This window comes from Carettochelys insculpta, chromosome 1, assembly GCF_033958435.1.
Source record: "Carettochelys insculpta isolate YL-2023 chromosome 1, ASM3395843v1, whole genome shotgun sequence".
In the NCBI taxonomy this organism is placed as follows: Eukaryota; Metazoa; Chordata; order Testudines; family Carettochelyidae; genus Carettochelys; species Carettochelys insculpta.
In genome coordinates, this window is record NC_134137.1 from 311,054,989 (window position 1) to 311,070,151 (window position 15,163).

Here is a 15,163-nt window from a genome sequence, read left to right on the forward strand (position 1 = left end):
AATATTCTTTGAATCTTTCATTATCACCCGTGTCTCACAGCCATACAATATGCTGCTGAACACACATGTTCAAGATGCTCAGCTTCATTCCTAAGCTAATCACTTTGCTTTTCCAGATCTTATCCATTGCCTTCAAACTCGCTCTTGCTTTTGCTCTTCTAGTTGCTATTTTCTTCTTATAGTCTGGATCATATCTTATGTTGCTCCCTAGATAGGTGAACTTCTCTGCTTTCTCTACTTCAATCCCATCTACACTGATCTTCCCTTCTATTTCCTTATCTCCAAATACCATTGTTTTTTTTTATCAGTGTTCATAGTGAGTCCATACTACGTCCCTCCCTTGTTTGGCACCTGTGCCATTTTCCCTAGCTTCACCTCACCTTTGTCAATTATAACTATATCATCTGTGAATCTCAGGTTGTTGATTCTTATCCCATGCACAGATATCCCTCCTACCACTTCCTTGATCTTGTCCATTGCTCTCTCTAGATATGTGATGAAGATACTTGGTGATATCAGATCTCCTTCTGTCAAACTTTACTCATTGTAAACCAACTTCCCAACTCTCTGAAAGTACTCACCACTGCCTCCACATTGCCACTGATATCCTTCAACAACTGTATCAGTCTGCTATCCACTCCATACAGCTCCCAATTCTGCCCCAGTCGCTTTCTGTTCTATAGTGTCAAGTGCTTTCTGAAAATTGATGAAGCAATTGTAGATGTTCTTGTTCTTTCATCAAGCTTTCTCTGCTATCAATCTTAGTGCCAATATCTGCTGTCTGGTACTTCTATCCTACCTGAACCCTATTGCTCATCTGCTAGATGTTCTTCTGTCTGCGATCTTAGTCTCTCCATCAGTATCATCATCAACACCTTACCTACATGACTCATTAGGGCAATCGTCCTGTAGTACTTGCACTCCAGTGCACTTCCTTTCTTGTGTATTGTCACTAGCATGGATCTTGTCCATTCCTTAGGTGCTTTCCCTTTTTTCCATGCTATATTACATAGGCGGTGTATTTCCTGAATCATACTTTCTCCACCATATTTAATCATCTCTCCCAGATCTTATCATTTCCCAGGCTCTTGTTCTCTAGCCATTTCACTGCTCTTTCTACTTCCTCCTTCAAAACATTGGTCTTGCTCTTGATGCTCATCAGAGATCTCTCTTTCAGTTCTTTGATCAGTCTCTCTGAGACACTCAGGTCCAACTGTGCTTTGTATAGATCGATGCACTATCTTGTCCATCGCTGCACAATCTTCTCCTTGTTCATGAGCACCTCTTTGTTCTCATCTTTGATTGCCATCTGCTTCAGCTGCCACTTCCTATTAATATTCCTAATCATTTTTAACACCTCCCAGGTCTTACATTCACCATAATACCTCTCTATATCTTTCACACTGCTCCTCTAGTCATTTCACCTAATCCTTTCTGACCACTTTCCTTACCTCATTACATTTCACCCTATATTGCTATTCCACCCTCTCAGAATCATCCCTTCTGAATTTCAATTCTCTCGTCTCTTGGACCAACTTCAGTGTCTCCTGTGTAATCCACTTCTTATTGATCTTCTTTTCTTCTGGAACAGTCTGCTCAATTGCCTCTTCTGTCACCATGGCTATCCCTTCAACTCTCTTATCTAGGTCTTTCTCTGTGACCACATTCCTAATCTTCTCTTCAAGTGCTGCTCTGTATGCTTTCCCTATTTCTTCCTCGCCTAGCCTCACCACATTTCTTCTTAAGCTGTGTCTTCCACTTTCTCTTGAGTTTTATCTTGAGGTTTGCGATCACTAGACTGTGGTCCAAGTCTATATCCACTCCTTGGAAGTTTTGGAACTCCTGTACTGATGTTACCCATCTTCTTATCAAAATCTTATCTATCAGGTTTCTTGGACTTTCCATCATTTGATCTCCATGTCCACTTCCTACAGTCTTTTTGTTAAAATCTTGTGTTGCAGATCACCATCTCATGGTCCGTAGCAAATGGTAGTAGTTTCTCACCTCAATCATTTCTTTCTCTGTATCCAAACCTTCCCATGACTTTCTCCCAACCTTCATTATCTGTTCCAACCTTTGTGTTCCAATCTCCGCTGATTATCAAACATCACTTTTCAGAATCTCCTCCAGCGTCTTTGTCAAGTCTTTATAGAATAGCTCAATCTCTTCCTCCCATTGTCTGACATGGGTGCATACACCTGAACAACCGAGATGTTGAAGAGTTTTGCTTCAAATCTAGCTACCATCATTCTTGCACTCACTGGTTTGTATCCTAGCAATGATCCTCTAGCTCTTTTGTTACGAAGGAATCTGACTCCTGCCTCATGCTTCATATCATTCCCTGCCCAAATGACTTCGCAACCATATATCTCTCCCGATGCCTTTCAGTGCTTCACCAGTCCAAGTATATTGCATTGGTATCTCTCCATCGCCTTCCAAAGCAGCTCGTACAGTGCTTCTGCAACCGTGCTCAGGCTGATATTATACACAAACAATGCCAAATGAGACATAATCTGAACTATGCTGAACGCCATGCTGTCCAGAGTCTCAAAAATAACCCAGACATCATAATCAAACCAGCTGACAAAGGGGGTGCTGTGGTCATCCTGAACAGGTCAGACTATGAACAGGAGACAGCCAGACAGCTCTCCAACACCACATTTTACAGACCTCTCTCCGCTGATCCCACTTTGGAATTCCAAAGGAAATTACAACAACTACTGAAGGAACTCCCTGCTGCTACTCGGGACCTCATTAACTCAGACACACCATCTGAGCCGCAGCCTGGATTATTCTATTTACTTCCCAAAATCCACAAACCTGGAAACCCTGGATGCCCTATCATTTCAGGTATTGGCACCCTTACCACCGGACTATCCAGTTATGTGAACTCCCTCCTCAAACCCTATGCCATCAACGCTCCCAGCTATATCTGAGATACCACTGACTTCCTGAGGAAATTACAAAACATTGGAAAAGTTCCTGATAATGCCATCCTTGCCACAATGGATGTAGAGGCTCTGTACACTAATATTCCACATAAAGACAGATTACAAGCAATCAGGAATACCATCCCTGATGCCACCACAGCCAATCTGGTGTCTGACCTCTGTAACTTTGTTCTCACACACAATCATTTCCGTTTTGGGGACAATTTGTACCTCCAGATTAGTGGAACTGCTATGGGCACCCGCATGGCCCCACAATATGCTAATATATTTATGGCTGACCTGGAACAACGATTCCTCAGCTCTCGTCCCCTATTACCACTCCTCTACTTAAGATACATTGATGACATCTTTATGATTTGGACCCATGATACAGAGGCTCGAGAAGAATTCCACAGAGACTTTAACAATCTGCACCCCGCCATCAACTTATGCCTCGATTACAACGTGCAAGAGATACATTTCCTGGACACTACAGTACTAATCAAGGATGGCCTGATCAGTACCACACTGTACCGAAAACCTACTGATCGCTATACTTATCTACACCCTTCTAGCTTCCATCCTGCACATGTGACTAGATCCATTGTTTACAGTCAAGCTCTTAGGTACAATTGCATTTGCTCTGATCCAACTGACAGAGACCAAAAACTACAAGAACTTTACCAAATATTCATAAACCTGAATTACCCACCAGGAGAAGTAAAAAAACAAATCAACAGGGCCAGACGAATACCCAGAGACCAGCTACTCCAAGATCGGCCCAAAAAAGCCAAGAACAGAACACCACTGGTCATCGCCTACAGCCCCCAACTCAGACCACTGCAACGAATTATTAAAGACCTACAACCTATCCTTAATCAGGATGCTACACTCCAGAAGGCCCTGGGTGACATGCCTGTTCTCTCCTACAGACAACCTCCCAACCTCATGAGGATCCTCACTAACAGCCACAGTCTATACCGCAGGAATACCAGTCCTGGAACCTTTCCCTGCAACAAAGCCCGCTGCCAGCTTTGTCCACATATCTTCTCTGGAAATACCATCACTGGACCTAACCAGGTTACTCACAGAATCACGGGCACTTTCTCATGCTCCTCTACTAACATCATATATGCCATCATGTGCCAACAATGCCCAGGTGCTTTGTATATTGGACAGACTTCTAACTCCCTTAGACAAAGGGTCAATGGGCACAAAACAGACATCAAAACACTCCAGATCCACAAACCAGTTAGTCAACATGTTAATGGAATGGGGCATTCTGTCAATGACCTCAAGGTATGTGTGCTACTGAAAAGGAATTATCGCTTAGTTTTGGAAAGAGAAACATCTGAACTGGCTTTTATATTCAAATTCGGCACATTAACACATGGTTTAAATTGTGATGGGAACTTTCTGAGTCACTATAGGGGCTCGTCTGCATACTTGGCTCAATCTAACTCTTGACCTTCCCCCCCACCCCTCCACTCTCTGATTTGCTCACCTTGATTATCTTTTTCTGATTTGTCCTCCTTGCTTACTGTTTTTGGTTCTCTGTGCCTTAAATATTGAGTCTGTTCTGGTCTGGCTATGGTCTGAAGAAGTGGGTCTGTCCCACGGAAGCTCACCTAATAAACCATTTTGCTAGTCTTTAAAGTGCTACTTGACTGCTTTTTGTTCTGATTTTCCGGTCGCCCAGTGTTCATACGTTCCACGTTCCAATTGATAGTATATATGTTAGTTGTAATTTTCTTTCAGTAGCCAACATATTGACCCAACCTGGATTGCTCAATTAGTGTTGCGGACCTTGTTTATCCAGGCAATGTCTCAGCTGGCTTCTTTTATCGTTCAGTCATACTGGCATCAGATTTCATTTGCATTGTTGTTTTATGGTCAGTGCATCATCACTCATCTGACCAGCCCTCCTCCTTTATTCAGGCTTGGAACTGGCATGGAAATTCCAGAGGCTTCATGGCAAAGTTAAAAGGATACCATATATTTTTATTTAGATTAGCTGCACCTTCGCACTAAACTTAATTACTTTCCCCTGCAGCAGTAAGTCAGCCTTAGGTGCTACGTGTGGGCTATTAAAAACTTGATAGGACAGTTGTGCAATTGAAGTGAAATCCACTTTCAAGTGGACTCTAGCTGGCTTCAGTAGAAATTATGTCCTCTTATTCCTTCTCAGAATGAGGCAAACTGTGAGCAAGGATTTCTACCTCTTAATGTCTTTGATTCTAAATTCTATCAGCTGGCCAGCAGGAGCCTCCTCCAGAGGTTACCAAAGCCACAATGAAAGCTGAGTGAATAGATCAACAAACCATTCATAGACATTAATTTCAGCTTTTTAAGGAATTTGCTTGGACTTCATTAGAGCCCCTTTTGCTTTCTGTGAATGCTCTTAGAAATGAGTTTGCTGAAAAGAAAATTTATGGAATTAAACAATGAATTTCAATTGACTGTTAAAGAATTTTCAATTGTGTTCATTGTGAATGTCTGTATCAGAAACCTGCTTAAGAAGGGTATTCATCCAGTTGAAGAACAGAAGCATACCATGTGGCCAATAAAATCAACATATCCGTGTGAAAGATATATAGAATAATTTTCAGTGACAACTTTTTGCCAATCAGGAGCTGTTCTTCCGAAAATTTGTGAACGTAGACCTAAATCCAACCTAGACATCATTCAACATGATTAGTTTGTCCAGCTCACTGGACTATTTTCATGATCCCCAGGAGCTTAAAATAATAAAGTCCCAATCCTGAAAATGCTATGCACAAAGTAGTCCATTCACAGGACTAATATCAGGAGAGATGAAAATAAGACTATTCACATGCAAAGGTACATGCAAGACCAGGAGCTTAGAACGTTATCCAAATCTAAGACCCTGTCTGATAGTATTGAGGACAGGTTTCATATCCATAGTTAGCTACTCAGCATGTTTTTGCCTTACTGTAGCCCTCTGCAAAGAACACATTGCAATATATTAGCCTTCCTGCTGATCACCCAGTTAGAAATGTTTTTCCTTAAGTTTAATATATTGTAAGTCTCATCTAGCATCTATTCTTTCTTTCATTTTCCTCACATACTGTTGAACAAGAGGTATTATTAAAAGGATTGAACTGCTGAGGTGCTAAAAATATTGGGTTTGATATTCTCACTGAAGCAGAGGTTGAACGAAAAAAGTTTAACAATAATAGTTAAAAGGCACAGGAAATGTATGTAGTGCATGTTGTCTGGAAGCCCTGTTTTGTGGTTTTGCTATTTCTGTGTTAATCTTTAGTTTTCTCCTCTTTGATACTACCTCCAAATAGATCTAATAAACCCTTCTCCTTTTCCAGAATCAGTATACGAGCTTTCACCCAGCTCTTTAGTGAAGACCTGAGGGAATTCACTGAGCCACTCTTCTCGGATACATTTTTCTCTTTGCCAATCACTACTGAATCAGGTTAGTTTATCCTTTATCCTCAACTAACTCTGTCAGCTATCATACCCTTCAGTGCTGGGGTGGATAGGAGAGAGGAACATAGAACTTGTGGCTGAAATGAGTTGCTTTGAGATGCCCTCCAATTAATATTTGGTATTCAGCACTGCAGCTATGGACATTTTATTCCGTTGCATAGAGACAGGCAACTATCCTGGAAAAATGATCTCTCACAGACCTTGGGAAGCAGGCCAGCCCTTACTTATGCAGCCTTCCAACCTGACACAAATACCAACAAATACATACCACACCACAGAAACACTAACCCAGGAACTGACCCCTGCAACAAACGCAATTGCAAATTCTGCCTCATAGCTACCTTGTGACACCATCATAGGACCCAACCACATCAGCCACACCACCAGAGAGGCTCATTCACCTGCACATCTACTAATCAGATGTATGCCAACATTGGCCAAACAAGACAGTCTCTACAAAAGAATAAATGGTGACAACTCACACATCAAGAATGGCGATATACAAAAATCAGTAGGAGATCATGTCAGTCTCCCTGGACACTCAGTAACAGATTGAAAAGTGCCCATTTGTCAGAAAAAAAGCTTCAAAAATAAACTCCAATGAGAAACTGCAGAGCTGCAATTCATTTGAAAACTTGGCACTATTAATCTGGGTTTGAACAGGGACTGGGAGTGGCTGGCTCACTACTAAAGCAATTTTCCCTTCTCTTGGTATTTACACCTCCTTGTCAACTGTTGGGAGTGGGCCACATTCGCCTAGACAGTATTGACCTCCTTAGCCTGCTCCTCCACTTGATAAAGTAACTGGCTTTTTTCAGGTGCCTCTGTAATGTCCACTCCATGCATCCGACAAAGTAGGTTTTTGCCCATGAAAGCTTATGCCCAAATAAATCTGTTAGGCTACATCTACGTGAGTGACTTTTCCCAGCAAAACTGGGCTTTCGTTGGGAAAAACCACAGGGCATCTACATGCAAAATGCGCTTTGTCTGCAGTTTGTCGACAAAACCCGGCACATCTGTTGGCAGCATTATACTGCTCCCCATTCAGGTATGCCGCCTCTCTCAACAGTGTTCTGTCAACAAAACAGCTGTGTAGGTTCTGGGGCCCTTTTGTTGACAGACAGGGCTTCCTGTTCACTGTGTATCCCTCTTTGCGGAGCATCTCTTGAGAGAGGGCTGGGCAGTCTGGCTCTCTCTGTAGCCAGAGCGGATTGCTCTTTCTATCTGCTTGTGTGTGTAGATGCAATTTGTCAACAGAAGTTTCAGCAGAAAATCCCTTCTGACAATGACTTCTGTCAACAGAGGCTTCTCGTGCAGACGTAGCCTTAGTCTTTAAGATGCCACAGAACTCTTCATTGGTTTTGGAAGGGAATTGTCATTCTATACCACTTTACTCAGTGGAGCTGGGTCCCTGAGTAAGGTCACTAATCACTGCTACAATGCAATCAATAATAACATAGGTTCTTGCATACAAGAATGTCAATACCTTTTCCAACACTGAGTAAGACTCCAAAAAACCCTTGTAGTCAGGCCAGTTACTTTCTGGGTGTGAAAATGAAATGTTTGTATTTCCTCACATAAATGGTCTTGAAATGGGATTGAACCCCTCGATTATCTTGGACGTAACTTGAAAAATCCAGCGAGCTACTGAAAACTATGGTGGAGACCTGAACTTCTGAAAAACCTGGCTGTTTCTTTTATTCCTCTTTTACTATGGAAGGAGAGAACTTTATTCTCTTCTGCCAGTTTCATGCCCACCTGATATATGGTGCAAGTTCTTGAAGAACTAAAGAAATATCGAAGTTCAGCCCTCCAAATATATATGCAGTTGAAGTTCCTTTGTATTTATTTGAGTTTCTTTAGCCAATAATATTGCAGCTCTCTAATTTCTTTGCTCTGTATGTGTATCTGTCTGTCTTAGAGCCCATGTTTGGAGTCATAGAAGGAGTGAGTGCTGGTTTGTTTCTCATTGTCATGCTGGTGGCTGTCACTGCTTTATTTGTCTACAGGCAAAAAGTTAGGTAAATAGAAACTCCCTCTTTTTTCATTTTTTTGGTCGCAAAAGGTCAGATGAAACTAGACATGATTTTCCATCTGAGACACTGAGAAGACGTAAAATTGGATGAAAATGTTAAATTGTATTTAGAAAAGCAAACCTAATTCTATTCCCCCTACCATATGTACAAATTGCATATTGAACTAAGAACACCTATATTGCCCTTCAATTAATGATCAGGGTTTCCACTGATTAATAGGAGTTGCATGATCAAGGCTGCAATGGGACCTTTGGTTCTCAGTAGAGCCGGTCAACAAATTTTCACTAGAGCAGCTTTCTGTCAGAAAGTAAAGCTTCATCGAAACATTTTATGAGAATTTGTTTATTTCAATGACACTTTTGATGGGAAAATTTGGAAAAGATTCATTTTGACCTTCTTGCTTTGAAAAAATTGAAACATTTTCTTTCAATAATGTCAAAAAGTTTATTTTTGACTTTGTTCCATTTCATTTTGCACTGACTTTTATTGTATAATATTAATTTCATATCTACATCTGTTATTTCTCTGTATATTTATATAAATATTAAATATATTGTACATTATACAAGGACAGTTTTATTTTATTGAAACAAAACATTTAACAGTAGTGAAAGGAAATGTCCTGATACTTCTGAGCCAATTTTTCAAAATTTTCTATTCTGTGGAAAATTTTCAATATGCAGCATTGCATCTGGAGCTGGAATGAAATTTTTCTTTGAAATGTTGAAAATTGCTTTCCTAACCAGCTCTACTGCTTAGCCTGCATGAACTTATTCTTTAGAAGTTTTTTCTAAACATTAAATCTAAATTCAATGCAAATATGTAGATGCTGAACAAAAAAGCAGCAAGTGCCTTGTGCACAAGACCCATGTTTGTATGCACATACAGTCTAGTGCATGCTTATGTATCTATTTGCATATTACCATTATGCAGAAGTAAAATGCAGGTTTGGCATTCATAATAGGCATACATGTTTTCTCCTGGCTGCTACTTAAGTACCTACAATTTAAAACATGCCCCTTGTTGTTTAATTTAGGTAAAGCTTTAGGTAGTTTGAATGTAAATCACCTGAAGACCATGTTTCATAATTGTATTGTAATTTCTTGTTATGAGCACTGTTCAATAGGTCAGTAAATATTGGTATATTTTTCTGTGTCAGATACCGTAGGCAAATGTTTCTTTCATTTACAAGAGAGATCGAGGGAACAAGTAGTGGTCATAAACAGAGAGACACCGTGTCTGTTTTACACAGGGATGTGGAATGCAAAGGATCTCCTGAGTCAGGCTCCAGACCCAAGCTGTTTCAGGCAGCCACGTCATATAGTCCCATTCATAAATTTTTCAAGCTCCAGATTTAACCTAGTTTGGTTGTCTGCCCCTACAACTTCTAGTAGGAGGCTGTGCAGCATCTCATTCCTCTGATGGTTAGAAACCTTCTTCTAATGTCCAGCCTGAATTTGTTCATGGCCAGTAAACACTGGGGAGGGAGAGGAGCCATTTAACTAATGGACTATATTGGCACAAAACCAGATGGATGTAAACTGGCTATGAATAGTAGAATCCCCAAACCTATCCAAGTCTCAGCATAGTGCTGCCACTGATTCTGCTCCTTCAAGTCCAATATGGCCTGTTTTTCAAAGGTCCTAAGCACCCGCCCAACACTTGGAACCAATGGGAGCTTCAGGTGCTCTGCACTTCCGAAAAGCACACCAGTAATCCGTTTCCCCATCTTCATATGAAACGAATGATGCTACCTGCCTCCCAAGGATGTTCTGCAGATGGGCTGGTTAAGCCTTATCTTACCATAGGATATCCATAGGAGTGGCTGGAAAACATGAATTCCATGTCATCAAAAAATCTGAGGATTTGAATTTTGTTTTAATTCTGTTCTGGAATGAAACTAAGACCTTTCTCATTTTTTTTCAAGAAAAAAAACCACACACACACAGAGCAAAATTCACATCGAGACTTCAACCTTATCTTTTACCCTTGTCATCAGTCTATCGTACTGGGATGAATGCTTCTCTCTCTCACTAGAAAATCCCTCCTAGACCTGAGAAACCTTCCTGATAAAAGGTTTTCCATGAAAAGGTTCGGTTATGATAAATTGGCAAGTTAGAGGAAAGAGTTCTTGACTAGCTCTAACACCACTCACTTGAGTGGTAGTTTGTCCTATGTGTCTTATAGTAAAGATAGAGGAAAACTGAAGCTGCAAAGACCCACTTCAGAGCAGCCAATGAAACATCCATCTCCTTTTCTTTTATTTCTTGGCTCTAGATACTTCTGTTCCCCAGCTCATACTGATATTTGAACCCATCACTAAACCTAAAGTAAGAATAACCTCCTTTGTATTGCAGTAATGGCCACGAACGACCTACAGCAAGGCTGAGCATTCGCAGAGACAGGCCGTTGTCCGTCCATCTGAACTTGGGGCAAAGAGGGTAATCTCAAAGTTTGTTTCTAAGAGAAAACTATTTTAACATGGCATCATAGATAAAACGGTCTCCCTGGTCCCTCACTGACAAGGTGTTTCTTTTTCTTTTGAAATTATTTCTAGGAGCCGGAGAACTACAAGGTAAAAGCAAATATTTCTTCATTTAAAACATTTTCATTTATAATGAATTAGATGACTCATGTCTTTGCTCTCTCCTGTTATAACTGGGTGTTTTTGTTTTTGTCTTTTTAATTCTACTGAATGATTTAGTCCAATAAAAGTTAATCAGTTTGAAGCACACTTCACCAAACTCCAAGCAGATTCCAACTACCTCCTTTCCAAGGAGTATGAGGTATGAATCCAATCCACTCAAGTCACTTCTTTATTGAACAGACTGGTTGGGTGCCAACTCTAGTTTAGCCTTTCAGCCCCAGAGGCATGCATTCACTCGTCTTCTGCGCGCAAGTGGAAAAGAAGTGTCATGGTCTCACCTTAGTCCCTGTTTGCTCTCCTGTCAAAACCACAACATAATTGGGCACCTCTTGATCTAGTTGGCAGCCTGTCCTCATCAAAGGCCCAGCACAGGACCAGCAGGCTGTGTTGAAGGTCAGGACTGAGCTGTGCAAGCAGGGCAGTGTGGCAAATCTTGAATAGTGCCTGCCAGCTATGTGCCTGGCTCAAGCCAATGCCACCAGTGCTCTTAGTCTTTCTTCCCTGAGTCTTGGAGGCTGGATGTTTTGTACTGCATCAGTGTTCGGTTATGTTCACCTCACATTCATTTTGGCCTTTTACAGGACTTAAAAGATGTGGGTCGAAACCAATCGTGTGACATAGCACTTTTGCCAGAGAACAGAGGGAAAAATCGATACAATAATATATTGCCCTGTAAGTTTTACGTTTGGGTATGTAATATTATATCACACCTGCAATTTTTCACAGCTTTTCAGGGCAGGTAGGCTATCCCTTTAGTTGTTTCGCCTTGTCAGAGGTGAAAGAGCATTGCCAAGCCAGACTTTGGTGCTTGGATGCTGATGATGTGTGGCTGTCAGCTTTAAAACAGGATCTCACTTCCCACATGAGATGCAGTGACTAATGTTCATTGTGTTTATAACAGGCTTCAGCTAGTCTAGCCTTTCACCTGTCAGGGTGGATATGAGGAATAATAGTAGAAATCTTGTTATGTGGGTTTTGTGTGATCAGCCCCAGATATCAGAAGAGCTGCCTGCTCCCTGGCCATTCAGATAGCCTCATTCAGCACTGTCTATAGGCCACAAAACGTGTGTTTGACGTGGTCAGGTGACAGCCGCTTTCATCCATATTAATGATGAGCCTGCACGAGCACAGTGTCCCCCAGCACAGCCCAAGGCCATAGTCCTGAAGGTGGAAGGTGCCCTCTTCCAAACAAAACAGATCCTGACAGCACGTGGCACCTGAGAGTGGGGATAGCCATGATAGATGTAATTTGCTCCTGCAGTTTCAATGGGCTGCGATACCAGTCAGCTTGATTTTCAGTCCTTGGATACGTGTGCAGGTAATTGCTATGTTTTATCCAGAGGTGGCTGCATTTCAGTAGTGAATGGATCATTCTGTAGGGATGTCTGACTGCAGGTAGGACAGTCCAGTGTAGCTGGGGTCAGCACAGGCAGCAGCTCAGGCTGCACCCAAGTACACACCCAGTAGGTCTGAGAGGGCTGGTACTCGGGCAGCTAGCCTGAGCAACCCTCAGCTGCACTGCTATTTGTAGCACCCTGGCTCAAGCAGAATTGCTCTGTGTTGAGAATTAACCACCTGACTGCCCTATAGAAGCACCCAAGGTGTGTATGGTGCTATGGTATCTTTACATCAGCCCTGCAGCCAGAGATTCGGGAGTAAATGCTCAGTCAGGCAGCATTCTCCTAACGGAGAGCACAGCAAAGTGGGGACACTGCTGTTTTGCCATGGGGAAGTGTGGGGACCATCCTCCATGCACACCTGGCTCTGCACATCCTCCAGGCACATCCCTACCTCTGTTGAGAAGCTAGCACCTACAAGAGTGCTAGCAGGGAAGAGGCTCACATTCTGCGAAGAGACTGTGTTCAGCTTTGGGAAAATGGAGGCAAGTACTCCTGGGTTAAATCCACAAAGGGACTTAGACAGTGCGGTGGCTAACCACAAAGTGCTCTGCCAGCTAGGGGAATCCACCATCCTGAGTTAGACATTGAACTCCCTGTCAATGCATGAGGGGAGGTAGACACCTAACTCAGGGATCCTGTAAAACCATCAGTATCATGCAAAAGGAAGGAGATAGGACTTGGAGCCAAGATTCACCCAGGCAGGCACCTAACTCCCATTGATCTGGGCCTCTACTTACCTGAAAGGAGAGGGAGGTAGCTCCCCTCAAGATTCTCTGCCGTCTGCCCTTTCCTGATGTTAGGCACCTGAGCTGGGTAACCCCATGCCCTAGCAGAGGAAACTCAGACCACTGTCCTGAAAGACAAGGGCATGGGCAAGTCTTAGACACTTACCGGAGGAGACAGCATCTTAGGAGTGGGTTTTGAGCACATCAGTGGTTGCCTGAGATGCCTACAGAGGCAGTTATATGCCCATGGACCTTTGTGGTACTAACCCCTTGTGCCCCTTGAACACAGACTTGCTTATCATCTGCCATGCCCTTTGGAACCCCTTGGGGAAAGGTGTAGCATCAATATGGGCTGTTGTCATTTGCAAACAAACCTTCACGCTCTGACCGTAAAAGAGATGTCAGTATTTTTATAGGGACAATTTCCATTTATATGAAAAGGACAAAAAAGCTAGAGGTAGTTATAAACTTCTTGTAATGCATTTATTCCCAGATGATACATCAAGAGTGAAGCTTTCCAATGTTGATGACGACCCTTGTTCAGATTATATTAATGCAAGCTACATACCAGTAAGTGGCTCACTGATATTTTTATAGCCTCGTCTCTCCAATGGTAATTTCATCTTCCTGTGAAAGGTAACATGTAGCTAGATTCTTGAAACTCCCACCCTTCTATATGTTCACTGGTTTTAAGTAATAATCTGAGAACTGTTTGTGTGTTGAAAGGCCATGTCTGATTGCCATACAGTGAACTGGGACTGACTCAGCTCTTAAAACCGCTTCCCTGGATTGCTATAGTCATTTAGGATTGCAGTTATAATTGGCCAATGACATCTTTTCAAAGGTGGCTGTTTTTATACAATTTCTGCAATAAGCCCAGCTATCACGGCATGTGAGCTCTTATGTATGGATTCATTTTTCATCCTGAAAGGGCTCGCACCTTGTATTAGGGTGAAATTGGCAGAGATTACAGTTGTGCGCTTTGCCGGGGAATTAGGATTGATAATAGCAGAGCCCTAACAATTAATGACAAATAGCAAAGCAAAACAAAAACCCAGCAGTTCAAAATGCCTACGGCAATGCTGGACACAACAGAAAGACAAAGCATCTCTGACAAATGCAAAGGGGGTTAATAAATACCTTCCAGCAATATTTAAATACACTGGCACATTCTCTTTCCTCTCCTTGCTCCCACCAGCCTTCTGCTTCTAGAGCTTAGAGAGTCTTTAGCTTTCAGGCTGTGGCTGCAGGGAAGCTGTTTATGCCACAACAGTGGTGGGTTGTTTGCAGTTGCTAGAAGGTCTGTTTCTCTGGTATTGTAGACACTAACTGGAGTTTTCTGGATTTGTAGGGCAATAATTTTCGCAGGGAATACATTGCAACCCAGGGCCCTTTGCCTGGCACCAAAGATGATTTCTGGAAGATGGCGTGGGAACAGAACGTTCACAATATTGTCATGGTAACCCAGTGTGTCGAGAAGGGCCGAGTGAGTAGTGAGGTTTCTTACTTATTCATTCCTATTTTTATATTTTGTATTTAGTATTTGTATGACACTAATGCCCAGAGATATCGGCTGAGATCAAGGTCCCTTGATGCCAGGTACTGGCACATAGTAAAGAGGCAGTGCCTGCCACTATGAGCTGTGAACCAGGACTTTGAAGTTTTTTAGGCACCTAAATTCCTTTCATTGCAGTAGGAGTTAGGTGCCTGCTTGCCTTTGAACATCTAGCCCTTGCAGTCTAAACTGACCAGACAGAAAAAAAGAGTAGATGGGGAAACAGAGGCACAAGGAGGTAAAATGACTGATCCGAGATCACACAGCAGGTCAGTGAGAGAGCTAAGAAGAGAACCTTCTGCACAACCAAAGTATCCTTAGCACGTGTGGCACTTATGAGGTAAATAGAACAATTATCCAAAGACGGTGCAATCTATAAGAGCCTGACTCTGCAGGTGGAATCACAGT

General features: G+C 42.2%; 1 protein-coding gene across 3 annotated transcripts in view; it reads left to right on the plus strand.

Annotated features, from left to right (window-relative positions):
- Positions 1 to 15,163, plus strand: part of PTPRB (protein tyrosine phosphatase receptor type B) — a 113,810-nt gene that overhangs the window by 83,503 nt on the left and 15,144 nt on the right. For all 3 annotated transcript variants that reach the window (XM_075012866.1, XM_075012875.1, XM_075012885.1), the window contains 8 exons: positions 6,272 to 6,378; positions 8,314 to 8,413; positions 10,786 to 10,869; positions 10,986 to 11,003; positions 11,133 to 11,214; positions 11,657 to 11,747; positions 13,694 to 13,770; positions 14,552 to 14,686. In XM_075012866.1, coding sequence (XP_074868967.1) covers positions 6,272 to 6,378; positions 8,314 to 8,413; positions 10,786 to 10,869; positions 10,986 to 11,003; positions 11,133 to 11,214; positions 11,657 to 11,747; positions 13,694 to 13,770; positions 14,552 to 14,686 — 694 coding nt within the window. The remainder of the gene's footprint in view (positions 1 to 6,271; positions 6,379 to 8,313; positions 8,414 to 10,785; positions 10,870 to 10,985; positions 11,004 to 11,132; positions 11,215 to 11,656; positions 11,748 to 13,693; positions 13,771 to 14,551; positions 14,687 to 15,163) is intronic.